Source organism: Mchenga conophoros, linkage group LG7 (genome assembly GCF_057382185.1).
Source record: "Mchenga conophoros isolate Kocher_MC1m ecotype Shallow Benthic linkage group LG7, M_conophoros_male_GT1.1, whole genome shotgun sequence".
NCBI classification, from domain to species: Eukaryota; Metazoa; Chordata; class Actinopteri; order Cichliformes; family Cichlidae; genus Mchenga; species Mchenga conophoros.
In genome coordinates, this window is record NC_140532.1 from 65,365,668 (window position 1) to 65,393,538 (window position 27,871).

Here is a 27,871-nt window from a genome sequence, read left to right on the forward strand (position 1 = left end):
GTAATAAACCAGTAAAAACAACATAATTAATATAATTAATGTTTACTTACATCTGTGTCGTTGGGCTGCAAGATGAAACAGACAGTGAAAAGAGTGATGCATAAATTAAAATGTAATTATTATAAGAAATTAGAGATAATAAGCAACATTTATGTTGGCATCCTGCAGAAAACTAAAGCTCGGCTGTGAATCCGTTTCTGTGATAAACACAGAAAATTTATACGATGCAGGTGAGGACGGATGACAGCAGCTTTCACCCTCACGCTGCTGCAGTTTTTAAATTCAGATTTTTGAATCGAGCTTCCTTAAATGATCCCTTTAATCTGCTTAAACTGTCACAAAGAGCATCTACTTGCATAAGATGTGGTTTTATTTTGGGTCACACACCATCATTTGGTTTAAGAGCACCAACAGCTTCAGTTTCCACTCGCCAGGATCAGTTTTCTGCTATAAAAATGCAAGAAGGCATACTTTTACATCCTGTTTTGAGGACGAGAACCTCTAATCCCCAAACTTTAAACTCCACCGAGGCTGAGAGGTTTTTACTGAAAGGGAATGACACGTTATGAAGCTCAGAAACTGTAAATCAGCTGCAAGAGAATGTAAATGTGTTGAGTCGGTCGGATGAGTTAGTGTCGGCACTGAAGCTATCCTGTAAATACATTAATCCAGCCCGTCACAGCTGTCAGCTCCTATTAATAACATTATCTACACCATCAACCTCCACGGGACATCTGCAGCTCTGCTTCTGCTTCACTTAACTGCAGGGGGGGACGTTTGCAAGGTCAAAGACCTGCGGAGAGAGTGTAATACTAGCTGGCCTTCTGGGGACAACTTTTTCAACAGGATCAAAAGTTTGTAGCCAATTTTCAGCTTATTACACAGCAGGAAGGAAACCTGCAGAGCTCAGTTTGCTTCTATTAGATCTTCACCATCAGTGGGAAAAAAATAAAGTCTGTTTCCTAAATTATAAGGGGCTCTTCTTGTGCTCTGCAGTCGTTCCAGTCCATGACAAAAATACCTCTGCTTGGAGTCACTAGGTAGAAATACAGCAGCAATCTTTCCTTCTCTTTATCAGATGGGAAAAAGGTTTTGTAATTAGCACCTTCTTACATCTATTACAGAGACGATCAAGATCAAAACCATTAACTATTAGATAATGTGTGGCTGGGATTTGGTCCTGTTATCTCCTGTAGCTCCTGTTCCTCTGATTGGAGACACTATTCCTCACCATGCCAGGTGCTGACAGGTCAATTTTTTGTGGGGATTTTCTCAAAGCTACAGGATAAATACAGTCAGAAACCAGATGAATAATCAAGTTGAAGAGAAAGCCACTTTTATTTACTTCGGTCACAATCCTGATCTAATCACACCTCGATATTTTACATGAAAAGGCTGCAGCACCTTCAGAGTGCGGTTGGCAAGAAGCAGACTTGGTGTTGGAGCGAGCGCTTTACAGCCCATTTCCACAATGCTGGTTGCTTTGAAACATTTAATGTTCAGTCCTTTTCACAGCTCAGGGAGAGGTTGGAGGGCCAGACTGGAGTTGGGCCTACATCTCTTGTTTGGTTCAACCATCTGAGGGATTATCTGCACCACAGTTCATTACAACCAAAGCTCATTGTTATAATTTACTTAAGGGTCTTTCTTGAAAAGAAATCAACACTCTGTTTTGTGTTGGGATAAACAGCCGTCATTTACGATGGTGGTCTGCTGTAGTACCAACATCACCCACTTTCTGATATTTCTGTGCAAAAGCTTAATAAGTCCAAGAAGAGACACATGGAGAAGGAAATGAGCAAAAATGGGACCTCTTTAGACTAAATGACCCAACAGGACTAACTAAAGAGCACAATCCATTTCTGATGTATTATTAAGAATGAAATCCACTAGCTTCTGATCTTATTGACTTTATTCTATATGCACATTTTGGTTTAATCCTAATGAAAGGTCGGAGAGAATTATCGCCTACACTTAATGATTTTTGCTCTCTAATGAACAAAAAGGAAAATTGAAGGAGGATTATAACTGAACAGTCACAAGCAAGAATCTCTTCTGTGTCCTTGGAAACTTGGTGACATTTGGTGCTGCTTGTTAACTACCTGGAAGACTCTGGCCCAACTGCAGACGAAGCTGCATCTCCACCACGAAGATGTTTATGATCCCACAGGGGGCGGAGATATAAAACTTGGATGGCTTGATAGCTTATTTACATTTTAGCACCTCTGGCTTTAAATATTCTCAAAAGTCTGCACTGTTTCAGATCAAACCTGCAACAGCAGACAGTTTGTACAAGGTCACAGCCAGAATACAGTTCAGCAGGGAATTAGGATGCTAAAAACAAGCCTCTGTTTGTCCTCTGATACTGTATATTCAGTCAGATCTTAGTTTTTATATCAGAGGACATAGAAAAGTAACACAACTGTGAATCGGTTAGTCTTCAATTCTATTCTGCAATGAAGTTATCAGTGCTGTAACATCAATATCCGATCAATGCCAGACTCCCACCAGGTGCATGTTGAGGAAGTCTCTGTGTTCAGGGTCAATTTAGCAGAATTTGACAGAAAACTAGTGCCGTGGTCTTTGAAATCCCAGCTGCTCCATCCATTGAAAATGATGGTGTGAATAAGAGTTCTGTAACAGGAAGTGCATGTTTCATTTCACCAAATCAGGGCAGGAAATAAGAAAGAAACAAAGAAATTAAAATACATCCGCATGTTTTATCCACTTTAGAAAAAAGGCAATTAAAGCCTTTGAGCTAATGTTAATGTCAGCTTGAGTTGAGCTGCTGAGTTGGCCCTTAGTCTTGACTGGCAGGTGTTTGTCTTTGCAGTTTGTTGCTCCAGTTCATCGTTCTCATATACACACATTTACAAATACCAGTTTCATAAGCCAACTGGTTTTTTTTTTTAGAGATATTTAATTAATTAATAAAAGTCAAATACAAAGCCCATTCGAAGTCAGAATGCTATGTTAAATATAAAGAGCACTTAACCCTTTATTTAGAAACTGCACAAAAGGAAAAAGTGGGTTGCAAAGACGGTTGTACATGTGCAACAAATAAAGCAGCTAACTATACCAACTACAGTATATCAGATATACCAGTTAAATGTGTGGTAGGATGTGGGCTGGCATGAGACTCAAATATATTTAGCAACTGATTTTAGTGTCTTTTTTCTTTGTCTTTTTCACTCCTCCAATACGCTCTGCTGTCCTCCATGCTCTTATTTTGAAAGTTCCATCTCTGATATTAAGAAATCCTCAGCCCCGGTGTGGCATTTGTCATCCTGCAGTCTGACAGACATCAAATCCACTATCTTGAACTGTTGCAGTTTCTATTTCTGCTCGGAAGAACCACTGCAAGGTGGATGGTCTCTCTAAGCGGACCCTGCATTTGGTTTGACATTAACTCGTAACTTAAAGTGCTTGATTTGAACAGATGCTGCTGCCTGTCACATTATTCTGACAAATTCATATGGTGACCCCTAACTGAGAGATTATGAGAGAAAATCTCTACATGTAAACAGCAAAGGTTACAAAATAAGGAATTAGAAACATTTCAAAGGTTTTGGTAGGAAGCAAATGCCTGGCTGTGATGTTCTAAGGTACACTTAAAACACAATCTCCACCAACACCTTTAACTGGTTTGTGTTTCTGTAGTCAGCTTCAGCCCGCTTTTTAAGGGAAAAGTCACTTAAACTTCCTGTCAACCTCTAGACAATAAACACAGGTCAATGAAATGACCTCAAAAATGAAAGAAATCAGACAATGTGTGTTTGTGTGAAAGTGAGTCCTGCGGTCACCTGCTTGGCGATGGCCCAGAACCGCTTTTCCAGCCAATCCAAGGACATCTGCAGCCCGACAGCTAAAAATAGAAAACACACAGAGACACGCGCAGCATTAAGACAGACGCAGGGTAAGATGGACTCTGCAGAGGCGGCGCTGAACATTTTGCTGTGTTTGTGGAGGAAAGGGAGGTGGACAGGAAATCAATTCGACCCTCGGTTCACCTCTGTCGTGTCCTGACGCCAATGAAGGGATGTAAACACTGATGAGCCTGATGGTGTGTGTGCTCCCTGCAGGCTGGGTAATGACACATCTCTAGGTAATGCTCTGTAGCAGCTTCATTACTGTGAGCATCAGACTGTAGTACACAGCAAGCATTTAGGAGCATGTTGAACGGGGAACAGTTTATATTCTGTTGAGAATCCGTGTCAAGTTAAATCTGGGCTGATGTGTCTAAAGACTTCACTAAAACCCAGTTGACCACTTGCTGAAACCTTCCCATGAATAACATTGGTTCAATTAGTGTGTACAAACTGTAACTCAAAGCAGATTCATCTAGTGCTTTTCTAGAGTAGCTCTACATGATTCATAGTTTAGATGAATCCTTTATCTTTCAACATGTATATTAAACAAATATGTAAGACTGCTTTCTTTAATTTTTGCAGTATTGCTAAAATTAGAAGCATCCTGTCTCAGAGTGATGCTGAAAAATTATTTCATTTATTTATTACTTCTACGCTGGACGACTGTAATTCATTATTATCAGGAAGTCCTAAAAACTCCCTGAAAAGTCTTCAGTTAATCCAAAATGCTGCAGCAAGAGTCCTGACAGGAAAGAGAGAGCAGATTTCTCCTGTTTTGGCTTCCTGTTAAATCCAGAATTCAAAATCCTGCGCCTCACATACAAGGTCTTAAATAATCAGGCCCCATCTTATCTTAATGACCTTGTAGTACCATATCACCCTATTAGAGCACTTCACTCTCGCTCTGCAGGCCTACTTGTTGTTCCTAGAGTATTTAAAAGTAGAATGGGAGGCAGAGCCTTCAGTTTTCAGGCCCCTCTTCGGTGGATATAATATAACATTCAAGATGATCATGCTCACACTGGATTGGCTGTGTTCAGTGAATGAAGCCTACAGAAGTGTGCCAACCTGACAGCCAATCACTGATCTTGGACACTGTAGCCATCCCTGTAAGTACATATAAGTACAGTAGTCATATAATGCACTGTAATTTAGTTTGTGTTTGTTTGCTTTTGAGCTGGTTTAAGCTGATGTTTTTTCATTTCTGTCACGCAGTAGAACCAAACCAAAGCATCTAAAGCAGGTAAAGCCTTAGATGGTGTATGTCACATGCTAAATTGTAGGTAGTCTGTGGTAATTTCTTGTTCTTTGGCATCAGTAAAACATCCCTCTAAGGCCTTCGGCTAATCTAAAAGCATGAGGCAATGAACGCATTTTGGACGACACTGCTCTGATTGTTTGTTCCCTGCAGAATTGATTTCAAATATTATTAATTAAGCCCAGAGATTTCTAACCCAAAGTTATTAATCAGATCTGCCTCCTCTCTCAGCACGAGTCTCCAGGATGACTCGTTCCTTTTTGCTTTGAGGTTAAAACTGGTACAAACTGATCTGAAAGGATTCCTTTGTCATGACTGAAGAGATGAAAGTTTCAAACCCTGCCATCACTGAAAACACTTTTAAACTCTTCTTTTGAAAAATTACGTTTTGTGAGTCATGACATTTCATATTGCTTTACCCTTCATTCTTTCAGTGCTTTAACTATAGGTTTTTTTTTAAATACTTTTCCAGGAGTCGTCATTTTTATGGTGAAAGTAAAAGCTGATAACTAAAATTAAAAAGCTGCTTTCATCTGTCTTAAACTCTTGGTCTGTGTTTTAATTACCACCATCCATTTCAAAGGTAAAAGTGCTGTGAGAGAAGAAAAAGCTTGATGGTTGAGAACAATTACACAGCTAATGGACAAGGAAAGTGAGAATAAGACTTGAACAAAAACACTATCAACCTGCAAAATATTCTTCTTAGTGCTCTATAACTAACAACAAGGACACTCGAAGATGTTACCGTCACCATAAATGAGAGTCAGTAAGTGTGCACAGATCTGAATGGATTTAAGCTCACATGCTGGGTTATTGTGAAGATATTTCAAACAAAGTCTAAGGCGCCGAGAGAGGCACTGCTGAAGGCCTTTAATGAGCAGTAATGAATGAGTGTCTACAAGGTGGACAGGAGGAACACGTTATAGTTGACGGGAACAGATGGACACGAGAAACAAAGGAAATCAATCGAAACAACAACATCGAAAATGAGGAAAAGAAAACTGGATCAACTTCTGCTTTGTTGTCAGAGTGAATGATCTCGTTACCATTCGTGCCAGCACGGGGCATTTCAAAGTAGAATGGGAGGCAGACACCTCTCCTGTGGGGCCAGCTCCCAGCTTGCTTTCAGGAGACACACACCCTCTCTACTCATAAGATCAAAGTTTTCCTTTTTGATACATTTAGGGCTGGATAGGTGGTCCTGAACCCTCCCTTATTTATTCTGGATAAATGAGCCCAGTCAATACTGGATTTTGACAAAAATTGAAGCAAGACTCCAACATCCAGTCAGACCTGGCACCTCCGCCCTCCGTATATTACTTGGTAACCTCCCCGTTACAGGACCTGTGGGAGTCGTTTCACCTCACAGCAACTTAATATCTGAAACTGTTTTTGTCACTTTCATAATGAAAACTCTTCTTCACGCAGGCAGCTGGTCTGCAGCCTACAGATGAGAGATACGAGGCGGCACGTCAAGCCTCTTGTGTTCTGGTATTATTGGAAAAGCCGAGCAGCCGTAAAAGCTTTTATTTGTGGTCATTGCTTGTTATCGAGCTGCTAGTTATTGAGCCTTCCACCGACTGCAGACTCTGCTCTGATGCTGCAGTATGAAGAAAAAATAATACACTTTTGTCCGTTTGGTTGCTGCAGAGAGTTTCATCTCCATTCCTGCACTTTAGACTAAATTTTAGTCTAGTTTCTGAAGAACAGAGAATACTCAGTACTAATTGGCTGTGCAGAGGCAATGAGGCACCTCGCCGCGCTTTTAATACAGAACCGCAACTCATCATTAACGATCTCTGACACACTGACCTCCAACCTTTGACTTTGAGCCACATTTTTGCTCCTGGTTCTGCTGTGCTGCTGAGAACTGTGCAGTTTGTGATCCAGAGACTCTCTCAGTTTTGTTCGGGTTGATTAAAGATCTTTCAACTTTGAGCTTTTGATGTCTTCAAGCTGAAAGATGCTAGTCCATCAAGTGGGAAGAGATGCATTTGCCTCCCTCACAGGAACAGATTGTTTGTTCATTCATTCTCACCTCGTTCAATACAAATACCCAGCATAAAGTACTCTAAGAGCTTCCCAACAATTCAAGAAATATCTGTATAAACCTAAGTGGAAACTGTCTCTGGCAGCATTGGACCTGACAAAGTGTTTTCAGCTCATTTGGTGGTTCTGCTCAGTTTTTAGGCGTGCTATAGTGAGCACATTGATTAGCTGTCTGGACACCATTTTACCCTCATTTTTGCTCTTATTAGTTTCCAGAGTATGAGGCATAAAAAGCCACTTTACACTCTCTTGGCAGCCAGAAATGGAAAGACTAGAATGAAACGAGTATTTTGCAGATAAAAAGCTCATTTAGATATTCCCCACAGAGAGTGGTGGAGACTGAAAACAGAGCTCAAAGAAGTCATGTGCAGGAAGGCTGTTTGGTTTTTCATGTTACAGGTAACGTTGCCAGTGGACTTGCAAAGTATCTTAACTCCAGACTCTGCAGCTGCTGGCAAATGAATCATTGACCTCTTCAGAATAATCTGACTGACAGAAGTATCTTTGGTAGTATGTCTGTGAAGATTCTCAGTCATCCAGGTCATCGTAGTCTAAAGAGCAGTGTTGGGTAAGTTACTTTAAATTAGTAACTTAGTTACATTACTAGTTACTTCTATCAAAAGTAACTCAGTTACTTCAAGTTACTTGTTACTTTCAAAGTAACTAGTTACTAGGAAAAGTAAGTTTGGTTTTACTCAGAATTCTCTTGTTAATGTGTTGCTTCCATAACTTTGCAGTCTTCTAGCTTGCTTACTTGCCACAAGTGCACTGTGCCACCTACCAATAGAAAGGAAAAAATAATGTGCACATTTCCACGAGAGAAATCCCACGCCTGACCGCCATGATTCTAGCCTACGTCACAGCGTCATGTGCGCCTTTTACATCCAACACAAAAACTGCAGTCGTGGTGCTTTCGATTGTACTCAGAACTCTGAAATTCTGCCTTCTGAATAGGAAGATGTAGGTAACACCAGACTGCAGATGAGCTGCATACAGGGCTGGACTGGGACAGAAAATCGGCCCGGGCATTTTGACTAGAGACCGGCTGCCATTATAGTAAAAATCATAAAGCCTTTGAATGAAAACAAACACTGTTGTGACAGTGATGTACACTGTTCTGATGGTATATATGCATCAATCTATCAATCGTTTATTGCAAGACTCAGATAATTATTTTTTAAAAGCTAGACATTTTAAATGAGAATAAGAAAGAAAAGTATTTCTTTGTGCCCCCCACACAGAATAACTCCACCTTTGTGTCTTTTTCATTGTAGCTGAATTACGAGACAAACTGTGTTCCTTTTCAGCTCAATAAGAAACGCTAATATTTTCTCTGAGTACGAGACGATTCTGTTTTTTACGGGATGGTTGGCATCATAATAATTAACCTTATGAACAAAATAAAGTTCAACATCAATAACATCATAGCACCCACCCAGCTGTAGAAACTCCGTCATGCTAGCTAGTAGGCAGTAAGAGTTATTGTAACTGACTGTAAAAAGTCAGCGTAACGAAAATAAACTCCACCTAAACTTGGTTCATATCTGACCAAGATAGACTGCAGGTCATAACTTCTTACCTGAAGTTCAGTTCACACTCGGACCGGCAGCCGCCTCGGGTCTCTCCTCCTCCTGCCTCCCCTTTTCCTTCATCCACCTGCTGGCCTCCACCACTTGCTAATGTTACTGAATCTGTGGAAGCTCCGTGATAGCCACCACACGAAGTAACGAATAATGAGCCTATCTAACTCCCAGTAACGACTAACGCGTTCCCGGTTTTGGCATAATAACTAGTTACCGTGCTCGTTACCACAATAATAATGTAGTTACTGTAACGCGTTACTTAATAACGCCTTAGTCCCAACACTGCTAAAGAGCTTGGGGAAAAAAGCGTCTGGACTTCTTTAAGTTGCTTGAAGACGTTTCACCTCTCATCCGAGAAGCTTCTTCAATTCTAGGGTCAAATGGTGGAGAGTCCCAGATTTTAAGCCCTATGGGAGTGTCCCCAACAGAGATGGGCAGTCTGCCCATCTCTGTTTATACTTTTTTCAAGTAACGAGTAAAGTAAGGGATTACTATTGCAAAAACGGTAATTAGATTACCGTTACTTTCCCGTAGGAATGCTGCGTTACTGCGTTACTAAAACCTTGATTTTTTGCCAGAATGTCTCACGATAGTGACGTAAGCGAGTGCGCCGTTAGTGACAACAGCTGTGTGCAGATCAACAATGGATCATATATCGAGTGCAGAGAGAGTATGAGCGTGCAGCGTTTAAAGCGTGGAAGTACTGACCTTACTTTGAGTTTGATTCCATAAAAAGTGACAAAAACATTAGTGTCCGTTGTGCGTGGGAAGAAAACTTCTTTTTACAGCGAAAAAAACCCCTAAACTTCCAACAAGCACCGAGTAGCTACGACGTGATGGGAAACTCACAGAGAAACTCGCGGATTCTTCCACTGACCGCGGCACACCTGCACCAGGGTAAACCTCCGCCTACCGCACTCCTGCTTTACAGGTGAAAATAGAGCAACAGGACCGCTGAGACTTTGACTTTATTTATTTTCTGCTGTGTTTTACTTGCATCTATTTGAAAGACTGAGTGTAAACACACAAAATATTTTATTTTATGTGCTGGAATGTGCAGAAAATAGGTTTAAATGTTAAACTAATTTCTTCCAGTCAGAGAATGTTGCATATAATTAAATTTTTGCTTGATGCATAAAGTTAAAAGATTAAAACTAATAAAACAAGTTTTAAAAAGAGACTTTTCCATCTGATTACATTTTGTATGATGGATTATGCAGAAAAAGTAGAATTGGGCTGAAAGATCTATCGCTTTATCACCTCTTCAGGTTGTAAATCGTGTTTTAAAAAAGTAACTAAGTAATTAATTACCTTTGAAAATAAGTAATCAGTAAAGTAACGGGATTACTTTTTTGGGGAAGTAATCAGTAATTAGTTACTGATTACTTTTTTCAAGTAACTTGACCAACACTGGTCCCCAAGAGGGTCACGGACCCCCTATTGATCCTCTGCCTAATCAAACAAGCCAAGGTGTGAAAACGGGTGTAGGTCACAATCAGTCAAGGTTTCGGGTGAACCCATTGTGAGACCTAGCCCCCTCTATCATGTGACTTACTGAGGTCAGATAGCCCAGGATCTGAGTGGGCGGATTATAGATGGCAGACAGTTGGTGTCGTAAACCACCGCCTCTGTTCAAAGACGGTCGCTCACAGTGGACATAGATGGCTTCTTTCACTCCTCTTTCAAACCATCTGTCTTCTCTGTCCTAAATGTGAACATCCGTCCAAAAACAGTGGCAAAAGATTAGAATTATTGGATGGATGAAGTTGATCTGTCACTGTTGGATGGGGAAACAGGCACTAGCAAGCTAATAATGAACAGAGCCCTGCTGATAAAGAGAAAATTGCAGATAGGCGTAATGTTAGACTTCATTTAGCCACAGGCTAAACAACAACAGCTCCTAATAGGAACAAGCTCATATTTCTTACATGCATTTTACACTAAAATGTCACATTTGGGTAGACAAATATGTGAAAGTATCCATATAAAGGCACAGATGTGAACATAACTGTAATCTTAAGGGATTAAAGGATGATGTCACATCAATATTGTGCCTAAAATTTGTTTCTGCTAGTCCCAAAAAACAATCAGCTTCTGCCAGTTCAAAGGTTGCTGGCTGCAGGTTGATGATGCAGCCTTTGGACAGCAAGGAAATTCTGTCTGTACTTTAAGAGAGTACAGTACTGGGACACCCCCCGAGATCAGTGTGTAATAGCAGGCTCGTAGCAGAAGGGGGAAATGTGACACTGCATTTGTGTTTGGGGAGTGTCCTGACCTTTGGGTCTTTTAAACCTCTTAAGGCATCACTCTCAGTCATTCCTCTAAAATAGCCTCTCTGCAGACTCAGTGGTCTGCGGCTTTGCTCAGCCGTTTGATTTCATTTCTCAGTTTTTTTCTCCTTTCCTGTCAGCAGCGTCCTTATCGCCGCCCTTCAGAGCTGCAGCTGAACTGTTTCTGCTGCAGTCTGCAAGGACGGGACAAAACAAGCACCACATTTATTCATGCTTCTCGACATAAAGTAAAAATACACACAAATACTGAGGGATTCATGTAACAGTTATTCTCCCTTTGTCTCTGAGTATTTTAATCTGTAGCTGAAGCCTGCGTTTTATTTTAATAGACCACCAACTTCTCATTTGTGTTGAGTGTGCTGAAAAACTGAGAGCACCACTCAGAACATAAAAATTTTATGATCCAATTTATTGTCAGCTCTGTTTATAGTGTTAATCTTATTCTTTAATATTCCATATACTTATGCATACCTTTACTGGCCTGTACATATGAATTTCTACCTACAGTAGCAATCTTTGAAAATTTCTCTTATTGTTTTTGATAACTGCATTTGTAGTTTCTGGATCGTGCTACAGTGTTGCTGAGGTAAGATGATTTCACCACAGTGATCAATATAGTTTATCTAACCCATTTTTATGAATGTGAAATGCAAATCTGACGATGCAGTAAGAGCCCCGAGTGGCCTGCTCTGTTTTCTTTCTTTATCTTTACTTCCATCTGCTATTTCATCTTTCACTGTGCTTCAGTAAGACTCATTATTTTTAGTTCAGTCAGGACCACATTAGTACAAAGAGGGTGGTTATTTCCTTCTCTTTCCATTTCACTAATTTATACTTGTCAGCATGTGTCTGTTCCGAGACCTCCCTGCTCTTCCACACACATACACGAGCAGAGAGGCAAACCCCCCCAACACAGACCACAGCAGGCACTGATAGCAGCAGCAGATATAACACTGATGAAGTCACACAGCTTGAAAAGGGGGAGCGGGGTTGCAAAGCAGGCTGCAGAGCCCCAGTAACAGTCAGGCTATGGCCCGAGACAAACAGAGACAACCAATCAGAGGTGAGACCCGAGTGCCTGACAGGTGGTTCCAGAAGGTTGCTTGCGGGGTGAAATTGGTGGAAAAGAGGTATATGGTGCTGCTCCTTGTGATTGCTTTTATTGCTAACAGGTTGCCGTGGTTGATTGTAGTCTGTATAATGACTCTGACTTTGAAAGTAAAAGTTGTTCCATTTAAAATGCACTAGTTTCAGCTTAAAATTTTATATTAAAAGGTGAACATTCTCAATTTTTGGTTGGTATCACTGTTTTTAAAGTTAATCCTTGGTGGTTAGTTAGCAAGTGCATTTAGACAAGTGCAATCACCAGCACCAACTGGTCGGGTCATACATATTTTCCCTCGCAGAGGTTGGAGATTAACAGAAAACTGACATATTTTTAGAAATGCATATTTCAGCATCTGGCATCGGAGAGCTAACATAGCACGGAGGATGCTAACTGCAAGGATGAACAGTTTGGAGGTATTCCACATCGTCACATACACCAAGAGCTTCTCTCTGACTGTGTACAAAAGGTTTTGACTTAGCTCGTTAACTCATTATGTCCCATGTAACCACAGACAGTCTGTGGGTGGAAACTTTAATTAAGCTGATGTAACAAGTTGTCATCGACACATTATTTTATGCCACCTGTGTCTCTCTGCTCCACTCTGTGTATGATTGTCTAATTATTAAGTAATTTTCCTTTCTTTTCTTTTTTCTTTTACTAACAAAGAGAAATTCAGTACATTTATATTCTTGAATGTGATACACCTTTGGTATACTTTGTTGCTAAGTGAGGAGAGAAGTGTTTGAGTTGAGCCTAACGTTGCCTCAAACATAAGAGGATGAGTCCCAGCATTTTCCTCAAAATGATAAATAAAGTTTATTCCAGGGATGTCAAACTCACTGCACAGTAAATCCCTGATATATTTAAATTGAAGGAAAAAAAAGTGCAATTTCAATAATAAATCTCATTTTTTTCCCTACATGACAAAGAAATGCTGCTGTAGTACATTAAAAGTCTGTCAAGCATGACTCTTTGGGCATAAATTGTAAGAAATGAATGTGTAAAATTACAGACAAGGTCCTGTTAGCTCATTGCACATACTTTCTTGTAATTATAAAATGGAACATTTTGGTTTTTTTCACAGTCCATTGTCCATTTTTTACTGAAACCACACTGTTAAAATTAGAAATTTATCTTGTAGATTGTGAAAAACAAGAATTTTCTGTCATTTAATTATTCATCTAGTTCTTATTTACTTTAACGTCAGTGGGGGAGCTCCTTATCAGCAGGAATTGCCATAAAACAGTTAAAAGTTTATGCCCTCACACACATTTCCATAGCCGTCCAGTGGACCAGATTGGGGTCTGCCTTATTAATTTAACACTGATATGGGATCAGTGCTCTGCATCAGCAGTTACCTGAAGTCAAAGTTTTTGTATCGTCTCCATAAATCCATCTTAAGATGTCTCATATAAACACTAATACTTCTGACAAATTAGATTGTTTTAGTCTCTCTAGCACGTTGTAAATTTGCCGCCCTGGCACATGCAGCAGTTAAGGTACCGTGAAGAAATACTACCGATTACTTTCTCTCCGACTCTCTTCATTCAGAGCTCAGCCTGCAGCTGCAACGCACTCTGCTGTTACTATTTCTGTCAAACAGCTTTAATGCACATTACACACTCGATGCAACACAGAGAGGACGGGTGCTCCAGCGCACCAACACACACACACACACCCACGCGCACACACGCAGCATTAGCAGCAGCATGTGGCTTCCCTAGCCCTCTCTCTCTCCCTCTTTTTTTACACACAGAGGCTCGCCCGTCCTCAGTCGGTGGGCTGGGTGTGTGCTGGACAGAGCGCACAACGATCGGAGGAAGCCAAGACAGCGAGCAACGTGAACGAAGACGAGGAGAACGAATGTGAGCTGTGTTTGATCCGGAATAAAACTCCAGATTCTGGTTTGAACAAAGACTCGAGCCTCTGGCTTTTAAACCGAAACCACTTTGTGCCCTTGAAGAGAGAAAGCTGGTTCAATCAGAATCCAGAAATCGCTGCCTTTAGAGCTGCTCCTTTACCGAATGCTGCAGATGAAGGAGAAAAAGAACAGTTCCTCTCCTCTTTCTCTCTTTGGAGGCTGAAACTGCAGCAGATGGTGAGCCGCTCTTGTGTGCATGAGGGTGAACAATAGGTGAGCAGAAATAAGTGGACACTCGTCCACTGTAACTTTAACTTAGTGTTTGTTTCAGCCTGTTTCATCTCTCTGCCAGACCTGCAACTTTTCATTTCATTCATGATGATTATTTCCATTTTTAATCCATTGTGAAACTGGACAAACGTGTCCCGTATCCCACAGATTAAAATAGCATCTTGACTTACTGTTGCAGCTGTAGGGCATGTAATGAGTACTTTGGGTTTCCACAGTTTGCCCCTATTCCTGTTTCAATATGACATCTCCCCCCACACACCGGGAAATTGCCATAAAGGAATGATTTTTCCAGTGTGGTGTGGAGATCTGCACAGAAACCTGCCTGTGAGCCAGACCTCATCACCATGCATCAGTGTTTGACTTCACAAATTTTTACGAGCTTGAATGGGAAACCAGGATGTTAGTGACGCCCGTTAATGTCCAGACTTTGGAGTCCCCCGTTCATCCAACACACACGGCTGAAATCTTTGGGTGTCCACATACTTCAGGCCATGCAGAGTACAAGCTGATGCTTTTAATAGAAAGAGAGACTAAACGCGTGTGGGAGTGAGCTTGTGTGTGTGTGTGTGTGTGTGTGTGTGTGTGTGTGTGTGTGTGTGTGCGCGCGCGTGCGCGCACGCTTTTGGCATGTATTCAGTGTGTGTATGTGTGCGTGTTGTTTACTTGCTCCCTGTTGTCTCCCTGCCCGCCTCAGTGTGGATGCTGCAGTGTGTTTGTGCTCTCGGCCTTTTGGACCCAACGCTCGGATGCCTCATTCTCAGGCTGTTTGGAGGAAAAGTGCAGCCACGGGGGGGGTGGGGGGTGGGGGAGAGACTGCCTGTCAGAGGCCATTAAGCAGCTCGCCGGATGCCAAGTTAGAGCCCAGAAAAGCATGGCAATGCACTGCAGATGAAGCAGGGAACGTCACATGGCAGCACTTCAATGACAAAATCGGAACAGTGGAGTTTTAAATCGAGATAATAACCCTCCACTTTTCCACATAAGTGGAAAGCTGTTTGCTGATTTGTCTTACACCATTTCAGCCTGAGCAGATAATGAAAGGCTTAAAGAGAGAACTTTAAGTGAGAAGGCTGTTGTTAGAATCACTGCACAGTCAATAAAAAGATGATATAAAGAAATAAGAGCAGCATTAACGATCAAGAGGTTTTTGAGGAAATGTTTTTGAAGCCTCAAGGTCTGATTTAATGACCAGAACCACTGCTGGCAGTTACAGCGGGACAAAAACCTAATTTGATCAGAGAGACGTGGAGCTGAGGGGGAAACTCCAGTTCACCTTAATTCAACAACAGATTTTTGGAGCACTGAGTGTCTGTAAGAAACACTGTGGTGTTACAGCTTGGGGATAAGTTAATAACTAAAGGTAAAATGTCACAGAGCCCTGCAGCCTTTTACCTTCAGCAAATGTCAGGAAGGATAACTGAAACATCAATTTCACCCAGTAATTTAGCACATGCATATAACATAATGCTTTCAGTCACTCATTCAAGTGACTTTCATTCATTAATGGTTGAAACAAAGCAAAATCCTCTGAATTATCCCCAATAATTCACACACGTCACCTGCATTGTGAAAACATCGCGGCCTAATTCAAACCTCACTGACGCTCGCTTCTTGAACCCCACTAATCTCAGAGTCGGGGGGAATGGTTTTAAGGTCAGTCCATTAATACAAATGTAACCTGCTAAATGATAAGAAAATATTTATTTGAACACACTGGAATTAACCTATTAAAGCCCAGGTAGAACTCCAGGGTGTTCACTAGTCACTATTTGTCTGTTTCTTGTTTAAACTAGTGATAAAAAGCAGTTAATTAACCCTCATAATGTCCTCCCGATTGCCATACACCTGTTGTACTCAGGGTTCAAAAATGACCCCAGGACAGCACATGTGTTAAAACAATGCTAAACTTATTTGAATGTGTTAGCGAGCAGCGATTCACAGCAAAAGACCGGCAGAGGCTACAGTGCTTGTTGCTAATCTACCCCAGGAGCTAACCATGGTACTGAAATAAAGACAAATCCTGTCAAGCATTACACTGTTATTCACCAACATTAAGTAAATATTTGGATTTTGGGGTCATTATTCGCAACAAGCAATTTTACACTAATAAATGGGTATAAAACTGGTTGTATTACAGCTACCAATCGCCAGTATGTCTGATTAAACTAACCCAACTACAAAGCAACCATTTAGGATTATAATAACTAAGCTCGTGCATCAACTTAAATAAACCAAGGAACTCACTTCCTTGGTATACACATAGGAAGACCCACTCAGTGTGGAACTTAGACTGCTGCAGAGAAACAACCAACAAGGTGACATTCTCCAAAAAGAAAATCATGGCTGCATGATGCTAGCTGTTACCAGAGTGGCTCAGTGTGTATGAGGAGATCGGCTGTATATTGTTTACCGCTGTGAAAGTGATTTAACTGACAGGCCAAATAAAAACAGCAGATGTGTGTGTGGTAATAGCACGATAATAAAAACCGAGACAGCGCGGGTCAGAGGCTGGTCAGGTTGGGCGGGCGGGGCGGGAGGAGGTGTTTTCTGGGATCAGATGTTTAAACAACATCTGGACTCCTGCACAGGCATCTGCCCTGCTCAGGGATTGAAACTGGGGTTTTAATCTGCGACCCCTCGCATCTGTGTGGGTGGCGTCTAATCTGGCTGATGGTGCATTTGACAAGCTGCTTCAACTCAACAGCCGTTTGCTCACAAAACCTCCATAAAGTTGAAACACAGGAGGAACGGAGGAACATTTTGCTTCAGTTTTTATAACTGGGAAAGCTTTTACTGGGACGTTACTGTGGGAGGATCCATGCTGTGTCCTGCAGAATGAGGAGGAATATGGGCTTCTGGGGTGGGAAACGTTTGAACGTTGAAGAGACATAAAACCCACAAAGAATATTACAGTATAGCTCAAACCACAGGAACGCAATTATTTCAAAGACTTCTACAACCCAATATTGTGTGATTAGTAGAGCTGGATATTAAACTTTAGTACTTTATGGCCCCAGAAAATATATACACATGTATATCAAAAACATGCTTCTCCGGGCTCGGTGTAGAAGAGCATGCATAGTGCACTTTTACACTTCTAACCTATCAGAACGTAGGAAAGCACAGGAGAGGATGAAATACTTTCTCTGCAGATCCTCAGAGGCCATACTGGCACTGCAAGTCTCAGTCTCTGGGGCGTCTCCAGGATTTTTTAAATGGTGCGGAAAAGAGAAGGAGACCAAGAACAAGGCAGAGATGTCCCACAGGAAATCAGAATATTTGCTCTGAAATAAATGCAGTGTAGAAAATTGGCATAGAAGTAGCACTACACCAGAAACTGTTTTCTGTGCGACTTTATCAATCTCTCACATCCCTGTGGAGGAATTTGGTCCACTCTTCAGTTCACTGAGGTTTGCCACATTTAGTTATGCACAGCTCTCTGAAGGGTCCACCACAGCATCCGAGATTATTGCCCTGTAGTGTGATCCATTTTGGACAAAGCTTTAGCTGTTGGACAGTTGGCCTCACGTTTAGCTTGAGAACACCTGACTCAGTCAAGGTGCCTGGATCCTGTGGCTGCACAACAAACCCAAATCATCAGGCCCTTATCACCGTGTGGACAGTTAGTATAAGCTGTTTGTGCATTACTGCCAAACAGCTCCACTTTGGTCCAGAGAACATCTTTCCCAAAGTCTTTTCGTTTGTTGAGATGCAGCTTTGCAAACCTAAGCTGTGCTGTCCTTTTTAGAGAGAAGAGTTTTCTCCTGGCAACCTTTCCAAACAAGCCATACTTGTTCAGTCTCTTTCTAACTGTACTGTCATGAACTTCGACATTTAACATGCTCACTGAGCTAACCTGTAGAGTCTGAGATGGAGCTTTTGGGTTGTTCTCTGACCACTGCACCGGGTGAATTTGCTGAGAATGTTTTAACACAGAACACTTAAATACTTTAAATCAGCAAAGTGACAAAACTTGTGCTTTAATAGAGCTGCTCACACTTGCTGATGATCAGTTACTCACGTAATTTGATTAGCAGCACCTTGCTGCTACTTACCCTCCCACTTCCCATGGAAGAAATAAGGGTGAACTTTAATACACATTCCTGGAACATCAATTTTGATCCATTAATATATTCATCGGTTTAGCATTGTAGCTATAGATGACTTTAACTCATTGTACACTGCTGATTAGTATTTATTTATTTTTTAATTTAGAGCAGCGGTCTCCAACCCCTGGGCCATGGACCAGTACTGGACCATGAGTCGTTTGGTACCGGGCTACAAGATTTGAGGCTCGGGTGTGAAGTTTTTATCGTTATTTTTTAATCGTTTTTATCTTTAACTCGGTTTCCCTGGGTCTTTTCCCGTGTGTTATGAATAAATCTTCCTTTTTTGGTACCAATACTGGTTTCATTTGTTGTATTTATCTGTGACACCTTAAAGGCCGGTCCGTGAATACATCGTCCGACATAAACCGGCCCGTGGTGCAAAAAAGGTTGGGGACCGCTGATTTGGAGTTTAAAATCTGCAAAATAACATGCAACTAAAGCTTTATCCTATTTATATTTTAAATATTTGCTTCCATTATATAGACATTTTGATTCATACAATAGACTAACTCAGGTATTTACCAGAGCTAGCATCAAAAGCCTCCATCAGAAAAAAACCAGCAGTCTTTCCTTGACTGTCTCAGAGACTGTATTTTTTTTATGAATAAACCCACTGGGAAAATTTGATTTTGGACCTAGCGTCCTCGACCTACACCCGCCTCTGGCGCTCAGGGGTGTCCTTAAAAGTCCAAAGAAGGAGACACCAAGTAGGGCAGAGAGGAGGGCGAGCTACAAGGAGCGAACGACTGAGGAGAGAAACAGCAGAAAAGCAGCCAGGAGCAACTTCACAGATTGATAAACAGAAGATGACACACCAGCCCCTACGTTTGTTTTTGGTCCTCGGCTCGCAGCTGCGCATGTGTTTGAGTGTGCAGCGGCGGGCGAGTGTAGAGCACCGAGGGTGCTCACTGGTACTTTAATCCCAAAGTAAAGGGATCTGGATAAAGACATCGAGTTCAGCTCTGCCTGAAGGATTTATACAATGTGAGATTTTGTTCTTTCTACAAATACTTCGGATCCAGCACCAACATCAGAAAGCATCAGAGGTGATTCTGCATGCTCATCCTCTTAAGGGCAACTCTGAAGATCAAATGCAAATGACAGCTGTCCCTCAAAGTCTGGTTGCAGGATTCTCATTTCACTCCCCTTCACAGTGTGCAGAACAGAAAAGCCAACAGACTGGGGTTACTCTGCCTCTGCTTTGGTTTTGTTGAGGTGACGGCTTCTGATGAGGACAGTCTAATCCTGCAGACACTCTGAGCACCAGTACTTACAGTACATTATCTTCTATTCATACACAGAGGATGTGCCTGTCAATATCATCCTGGGATGAAGGCCCTGATTTTTTTCCCCTGGTCTCTTGATGATGTAAAGTGACGTCAAATATTCTTTGAGGGAGCCATTATCTCGCTTCTATACCTGCATTGTAATTTCCCCTGTTTTCTAATGTCAGTTGTGCCCCGAAGGCGACTTTCTGCCTCACACAGTTCACAGCAGAGTGACGGACATCTTTGTGCCAAGTTAACAAAAGAAGGACCTGCAACAAAAGAAAGACCTTGAGGCAGCGTTTCTCCAGCTCTTTACAGCAGTTAAAGATGGATGGTGGAGTGACAGCACTTTTCTTTTTCCACTGCAGCTTTATCTCCCCCTGCACACTTTCCTCTGCATATCAGAAGTGCCCCAAACATCCAAAGATATCAAGAGAAGTAAAGTCAACGATTTTTTTTTTTTTTTATAAAAAAGAGAGAATCGTCAAAAAATGTAAACAGTTTTCTTGATTGCATGTGTGAAACAATGCTGTACTGTATCCACAGCGTACAGGAACTGCGAGTGGGCGTTAAGAAGACAAAAGTTGGCAATGACTTTTCCTCCGATGTTGGTGGATGAAAACACAGAGGATTATTCCACTTCAGCATGAAGCGCATTGTGCGTTTTCTCTGAGCAAGAAAGGAGAAGAATGAAAAGGATTGAGGGCGTGCAAAAAAGCTGCCCATTACAGCACAAGTCTGCAGTTTTTAATCTGACATACTCCACTTAATCTTCCATACTGAGCTGCACTCTTTGTGATTTAAATTAAACAGGCTTGTAGAAAGGAAACAATCAGTTTGAAGCCCTGGAATAAAGACCTGAATAAAGATAAAGCATCACAAAGATGACCTGTTATTCTAAAAGGGCGGCTTTTTCCCCCAGTCGTCCAAAGTTCCCAAATTAAAGTCCAGTTCACCTTCTCGTCTTACCTAACAGACATGGCTAGGACGGTCACTGGACGCTATGAGTATGTCTGTATGTAGTTTCATATTTTCTTTATCTAGTTCCAAAACCACTCATCAATTCTCTTCAAACTATCTGTGTGTGCGGCTGGGAGCCCGAGTAAGTGGAGTGCCGAGTTTGAAGTCATTTGAATGAGTGATTTTCATATTTTGGATAAAATTTGTTCTCCACTCTGTGTGTAGGGGGAGGGGCGCATACACACAGGATACATGAACCTTTTCCTTTCACTCTGAACCCTACATTTGTTTCAGTAGCCTTAGTAATGGTACTATTACAATGCCCATATACTATATACACACAATACTTATACTGCAGTATTTCTTTGCACTTTTACCTTACTTTTGGATGGAAATATCAGACTTTATTTATTTATTTATTGTAAAGGTTTAGCTCATCTTCATGTTTCAGCATTAAAGAAATATACATTCTTATGAACTTAAGTTACGTTAAGTTCTTTAAGTACATTTTGAAACTAAACATTATGGTAGTATTATAACTTTTACTTATACTCTTTGACTCATATCATAAAATATTTTTTTTGTGTTTCTGAAACTAATCATGTACCTAATCCTTTAGGCTACAGTCTTGTGCTGATTAATAATATTTGCAACTATTTTTTGTAAAAGATCTCAATAGTAGTTCACAATCTGCAACTCCAATTCATGTTTAGCTCTGCATGTACATTTTTTTCAGGACACTCTCCAAAGCTGAAAGTTTGCGTGACCCGGCCGAGAGAAAGAACAGCTGGATGGCAGCCTGAGGTTTCAGTGGATTTGATGTGGCAGACATGAAGAACCAGCACCAGTATGGACGAAGTCATCTGGAGAGACTGGGTGAGTCCACTTCATATACTATACAAAACCTATATCTTCACCTAAATATAATGTATAGTTTACCTACCAGAAAGCTAAAATTAAGTGTGCCGACAAACCTGAGAGACTCCAGCACTGGTGACTGAGACGTCAACATGAATCACTGCAGGAATTAATCTGATGCCTTCATTTAGGCTCCTGTTCTTATGAAGAGATGTGGAGCACACTGTTCTCTACATCGCTCTCTTTCTGAGCTTCAGTGATCAAGTGATCTGCTTATAACAGAGGAAAATCTACTATGATTCATTAAAAAGCTAATTTAGGTGAACTGAGGGAAGTAGGCTTGCAAGTTTACAACATTAAACCGAATATAGCTTCACAGAGTTAATGCATGAGGTTTAAATGTTTCTAAACGATGTACTGATAGTTTTGGCAGTGTAAAAGACGCTGTTATTCTGTTCGTTTCTCGTGTCTTCCAGTCTGCGTGGCTCTGTCCACTCTGGTGTTGGTTCTGCTGGGACTTCTGGGTTCCGTCACAGGCTGTCCTGGTGTCTGCACCTGCTATGGCAATACGACTGACTGCACTGCTGTTGGACTCCTCTCTCTGACGCCTATCCTTGGGCTGCTCGCCCAGGACTCTCTGGCACTCCACCTACCCCAGAACAATCTCACCTTCCTGGGCAAAGCTGAGCTGTCCAACCTCAGCAGCCTGGAGGTACTGGATCTTTCCCAGAACCACTTTTCAACCGTGCAGCCAGGAGCTTTCCTAGGCCTGAACAGCCTGCGCCGCTTAAACCTGTCCACCAACTACCTCAGTAAACTCAATAGCAGCACAGTGACAGTCGAGGCCTTCAATGGAAGTCAGGGGAGTATTGGATTGAGCAAGGAGGTTTTCAAGGGGCTATGGCAGCTGCAGGAACTCGATCTGTCCTCCAACGGCCTCCTGTGGCTGCCCAAGGGCCTGCTGGATGGGCTTCAGAGACTCACCTGGCTGTCTCTGGCCAGCAACCGGCTTGTCACCCTGGACAGAGTCACATTTGAACCCCTGGTGGGGCTACAGCACCTCCTGCTGGTAGGAAACCCTTGGAAATGCGATTGCAAGCTGAGAGACTTCAAGCACTGGATGGAGTGGTTGATTTACAGGGGTGAGCAGGGCTGTTAGCAGGCCTCTCCATATCTCAAATACTTTAAGACTTTACCAGAGCGAGTCTGGGGTGTATAATCTAAGCAATTAATCTCCGCTCTGCAGGATGGATGTATGCTGAGCAAAGACATCTAAGAGTACAATGACCTCTATATCTTTCAATCCTTCCCTGTCTCTCCTGGTTCCCTTCTTTCTCCCTTCCTCCTTCTTTCCCCTTGTTTTTGTGTCCCCTCTCCATCTGTTTTATAGATGGGCAGGTAGATGTGATGCAGTGCAGCCTCCCGGAGGATTTGAAGGGCAGGGACATCCGCAGCGTGCCAGCAGAGATGTTCAGCTACTGCCTCCAGACTTCAACCAAGGAAGGCGCCACCCGGCCTCCTTGCCCGCCCGGCCGGGTCGGAGGTGCCGATGATTGCATCCGTCAGCGCTACAGACCCGCGAGCGTCCGCCGGGCACAGGGCACGCAGGTAGTTGCGGCCGTTGTGTGCGGCACAGTGTGCGTCATGATGGTGGTGGCAGCGACTTACGGGTGCGTCTACGCCTCGCTGGTAGCCCGCTACCAGAAAGAGATGAAGAGCCGCGGGCAGCCCCTGATGGCTGAGTCTGGAGCTGACACCGACCTGGAAGACGGGCAGACGTCATCCCCGACCTCACTGGAGGAAACGCCGCCCAAAGAGGCCTGCGGCTTCGTGCACAGTTATCGAATCAGCAGTTTCTAACACACTGTACTTCAGCTCTCATCACTGATGAGACGAGGTCTGCAGAGAGAAACCCTGCAGCTCACTGGGCGAAACTCTCCGGGTGGGGACTGATTGTGCAGCTTAATGGAGCGGACTAAATCCAGTGAAGCTGTGATTCTGCAGTACTTCTTTTAATGTATGGATGCTCTGTGAATTGTTATTCCCTGCGCTGCATCCCTCAGCCAGCTTTGAAACTTCTCTCAAGCTGCTGTTTGGCACTTCTGCACCTTGACTTTCCCTTCATGTGTGTTTCTTCTTTAGAAATATGAATCTACATTTAGTTCCCGTCTTTGGATCTAAGCCCAAGAAGCACAAAGTCAAAAAGTACAAACGTCTGTGAATGTGTGACATTTCTCTTGATGTGAGCTGCAAAAAATTACTTTTCTCTTAATCAGCTGTGCGTGTTTTACATTCCCCATTCTGCAGAGTAATTCTTTGTACCTGTGTTAGGTGGATGCCCCCGCTGAATCTCCTCAGAACAACAAACACTTTGAACCACATCAGAGTTCTGCTGCTGTCAGGTAAACGCTGCTTTAAGCTTCATCACAGGTTAACTGCATTCAAACAATACTAGAGCTGTACTGCCACCTAGAGGGCAAGCTTAGAGCTGCAACAGCTTCTAATCCAGCACAACGAAACAGCGATGACTATTATCTCCAACATTGTGAAGTAAAGAAAGAGCGTGAGGAGATCAGCTCACATGTGATAAGCACATGAAATAAATTGAAGTGTAATTGAACTCAAGGACTGTTAATCATGCTGAAGGTAATAAACTCTTTATTTATCTAAACTGGGTATTTTTTCTTTTTAAAGAAGTGTTTTTGGTCCATTTCACTATGGAACGCCAGGACTGCCATAATGAATTAATTAAATACACCATTAAATAATTAATTAAATGTGGCAATAATTAATTAAAATTGGAATTAATTAATTAAATAAATAGTTATGACACATGTAATTAATTAATTATTGACACATTTAATTAATTATTTATGTATTTCACGTTTTAATTAATTATTGACACATTTAATTAATTAATTATTGACATATTTAATTAATTATTTATGTATTTCACATTTTAATTAATTATTGACACATTTAATTAATTAATTATTGACACATTTAATTAATTATTTATGTATTTCACATTTTAATTAATTATTGACACATTTAATTAATTAATTATTGACACATTTAATTAATTAATTATTGACATATTTAATTAATTATTTATGTATTTCACATTTTAATTAATTATTGACACATTTAATTAATTATTGACACATTTAATTAATTATTTAATGATATATTTATTTATTTCATTTTGGCAGTCCTGGCGCCTGGCTCTCATCATGAAATAATTTTATCTGTCAGCCTCACCCATCAAACTCAGGGGGCGGGGTTAACGCTGATCGAGTCAAAACCATTGCTTTGGCCTGGTGGCCATTGTTTCTAGCACACAACAACCGGCATGTGGAAGCTAACAGAACTGAGCTTTGAAAAACCCTGTTTGTGTGTTACCAAATACCGTTTTAATATTTTTTTAGCCGAGAATGTAGTGGTTTAATCTTCATGTGTCTGGTCGGTTTGTCAAGATACAGCCTCTTTGCAAAAGTGTTTCGATGATTTCGGAGATGTCTGCCCAGTCTCACGGCAAAGCGTGGGATAGACCCGCTCGCCTCGCAAGCAATCCCACCGACAAAGCGCAGGCCCCGGTACACAGCTGTAGTAACCCCCGCTGACTTCTTTTACTGAGGTTATATTTATCGGTGTTTTATTTCCTGATGTTCTTATGTGTCCTACGTGTTTCAGTCGCCAATTCTGAATTATAACTAACATTAAAAACATGTTTAAGGAGGAGAGAGAGCAAATAAATCTGTTTAACATCTGATCTTTGGGTTTTTGTTCAGTAATCAGCGTGACCTGTGTATAAACACATAAAAGAGATAACGTTGGTGTTTCCGTCATGTAGTAACTGCTGGCTTTAACTGTACAAAGGTTGTTCGACACTATGAAACACATACAGACTTCATGATGTTCGGCTAATATTTTTATTGTGAATATTAATCATGCTGACCTCGCTCTGTACACCACGCAGCGAGGTCAGCATATCCACGATATCCTCAGCTCCATGAGTTAACACAAAGTTTCCCAGCTGACTATCTAACTGCCAACTATTCCAGAGACGTGAAAATATACAGCATAAAGAAAAGTGTAAGAGACTCAGCAGCAGATTAGAATAACAGTTATACATTTAATAAATCACCAAATGAATCCAAGAAACGAGCAAACCTGTTCCGACAATTTGAGTTTGTATTCCCTCAGCTGCAGACTCGCTGCTGTTTAAATGTTTGAAAAGGAAGATTAGATATAAAAAACGTCAAACATAGACTCAGTCTGCCTTCACATTTGATATGAGGCCAGCACGTATAGTGGCCTCAGCTATTACTGAAATACACGTGCTATATCATAAACTATGATATAAATAGGGAGGTCCTATTAATATGTTTAGTTTTAAAGGACACCTTCCTGCCTTTAGTCTCATTCATGAGCAGTATTAGTTTTCTTCTAACATCCAGAAGTCTGCACGATGTGTTTCATAGTTTGTAACAAGCCTTTGACAGGTAAACATAACATGACCGAAAAAGCAAAAAAAAAAAAAAAAAAAAAAAAGAGAGAGAGAGAGAGAGAGAGAGAGAGAGAGTGTTGACATAAGAAGAGAAAATTCTCTCAATTATGGAGACAGGCAAATGGTTCATTTATGTTTGATGTGTGTTTATTCCTCCCTAAATATCGTCGGTGAAGTTCGCCATGCACGTCAGATTTTCCTGCGCATTTTTATACCTCTGCCAACAGAGAGAGAAAAAAAATCACATTCTAACAGACAGCTGGTGCTTAGAATACAGTTGAATAACTATTAAAAAACAGATGATATTTAGATGATAGTTCAGTCTAACACATGTGCCAGTGAACCATTAAACGTCTGTGAAACTATGCAGTTATGAAACGTAACTTTAACCTCAGCCAAACCGATTTGCTCAGTTGTAAATAAAACAGCGAAGTAAACGTGACCCGACAGACAGAACCTGAGTGAATGAAGTCCAGCGTTTAACCACTGAGAGCTAAAACTCAGCTGAGGTTTGAAAGCTGTGTGCCGGTGATTGGACATCAGCCGCTGATAAAGCTGTTCGCCTATAAAGTGCTCTGTAAGGAAACAAGCTCCAGCAGCTCTGCGCTCGGGGAAAATACTATATTTACTTATCTTGTGCAGAAAAATGCGCTCACATTGCGTTATATCGAGCACCGGCTGCCCAGTTAAACTGTGACTATCACCAGGTAACTAGGCGTGTTTCTTGAATTAGCAGCAGGTGTTAAACAGCTGACAGATGAGGAGGAGGATGCATGCAGGTAAACTGAGGGTCTGTTGAGCTGATCGCTGGTTTCGTGAGAAAAATGTCAGCTCGTTCTTTATGTTACAGAAGCACAGAGACACAAGACCAGGCGGAAAGAGACGATCGTTCGGTGAAAATGAGAATCTGCGAATGCAACATGTGGAACACGGAGAGTGGAATATGTAAACAAACCGGTTAATGTACCCCCTCGGTGCGCTCTGCATGCTAACTGTTAGCAGAGCTAGTGAAATCTCTGAAAACATCTGAGCACTTTTGCAAGCATGTTCTATGTTGACAACCTGACCAGACATACGTCGCGACATTCGCGGCTAAAACACTGTTAAAAGTGTAGCTGGTGACAGAAAAACGGGGTATTTTAAAACTACACCACCACCATTGCTGCCTGTGATTTGATCTGCATTCTGGGATACCTGGCTGCCCCAAGTCTACACAAGCAATCGATTATCTAGGATCGACCTGTTTTGACTTACTTTGCACGGCAACCAATCAAATGTTAGAGAAGCTGCATGGGCAGCGTTAACCCCGCCCCCTGAGTTTGATGGGTGAGGCTGACAGATAAAATTATTTCATGACGAGAGCCAGGCGCCAGGACTGCCAAAATGAAATAAATATATCATTAAATAATTAATTAAATGTGTCAATAATTAATTAAATGTGTCAATAATTAATTAAAATGTGAAATACATAAATAATTAATTAAATGTGTCAATAATTAATTAATTACATGTGTCATAACTATTTATTTAATTAATTAATTCCAATTTTAATTAATTATTGCCACATTTAATTAATTATTTAATGGTGTATTTAATTAATTCATTATGGCAGTCCTGGCGTTCCATATTTCACAACCTCTAAATCGCTGTTCTTAAATGTGAGTGAGAGGACTACTTCCTTACAGAGTTCTGAGAGTCGTGTTCTCCTTTGCTTTCGACCGGGGAGGAGAAGTTACCTTGAACTTCATTTCCACTGCATGTTACAGTTTAATTAGACGATAGCCGCTGCTGTTGCAGGCAGCGTCACCACATGCTTCATGTCACGTGGTGTAAAAATCCCACACAAAGCGATTTGA

The 27,871-nt window shown here is 41.4% G+C and overlaps 2 protein-coding genes across 5 annotated transcripts in view; one reads left to right on the forward strand and one right to left on the reverse strand.

Moving 5' to 3' along the window:
- LOC146571577 (voltage-dependent calcium channel subunit alpha-2/delta-4-like) overlaps positions 1 to 27,871 on the reverse strand; it is an 84,898-nt gene that overhangs the window by 15,467 nt on the left and 41,560 nt on the right. For all 3 annotated transcript variants that reach the window (XM_085280827.1, XM_085280826.1, XM_085280825.1), the window contains 2 exons: positions 3,804 to 3,865; positions 51 to 65 (listed from right to left, as the gene is read on the reverse strand). In XM_085280827.1, coding sequence (XP_085136953.1) covers positions 51 to 65; positions 3,804 to 3,865 — 77 coding nt within the window. The remainder of the gene's footprint in view (positions 1 to 50; positions 66 to 3,803; positions 3,866 to 27,871) is intronic.
- On the forward strand, positions 13,830 to 24,255 carry LOC146571578 (leucine-rich repeat-containing protein 52-like). 2 transcript variants are annotated; one of them, XM_085280828.1, is made up of 4 exons: positions 13,830 to 14,292; positions 21,384 to 21,523; positions 21,982 to 22,647; positions 22,896 to 24,255. In XM_085280828.1, the coding sequence occupies exons 2-4, from the start codon at positions 21,478 to 21,480 to the stop codon at positions 23,363 to 23,365; spliced, it is 1,182 nt and encodes a 393-aa protein (XP_085136954.1). In that variant the 5' UTR covers positions 13,830 to 14,292; positions 21,384 to 21,477; the 3' UTR covers positions 23,366 to 24,255. The 2 variants fall into 2 exon arrangements, with proteins under 2 accessions (XP_085136954.1, XP_085136955.1); XM_085280829.1 differs by having other exon boundaries at positions 13,830 to 14,256.

Coding starts and splice junctions, on each gene's coding strand:
- LOC146571578 (XM_085280828.1), top strand. CDS start 21,478: ATGAAGAACCAGCACCAGTATGGACGAAGTCATCTGGAGAGACTGG. Junction 21,524..21,981: donor AAGTCATCTGGAGAGACTGG/GTGAGTCCACTT, acceptor CGTGTCTTCCAG/TCTGCGTGGCTCTGTCCACT. Junction 22,648..22,895: donor GGAGTGGTTGATTTACAGGG/GTGAGCAGGGCT, acceptor TCTGTTTTATAG/ATGGGCAGGTAGATGTGATG.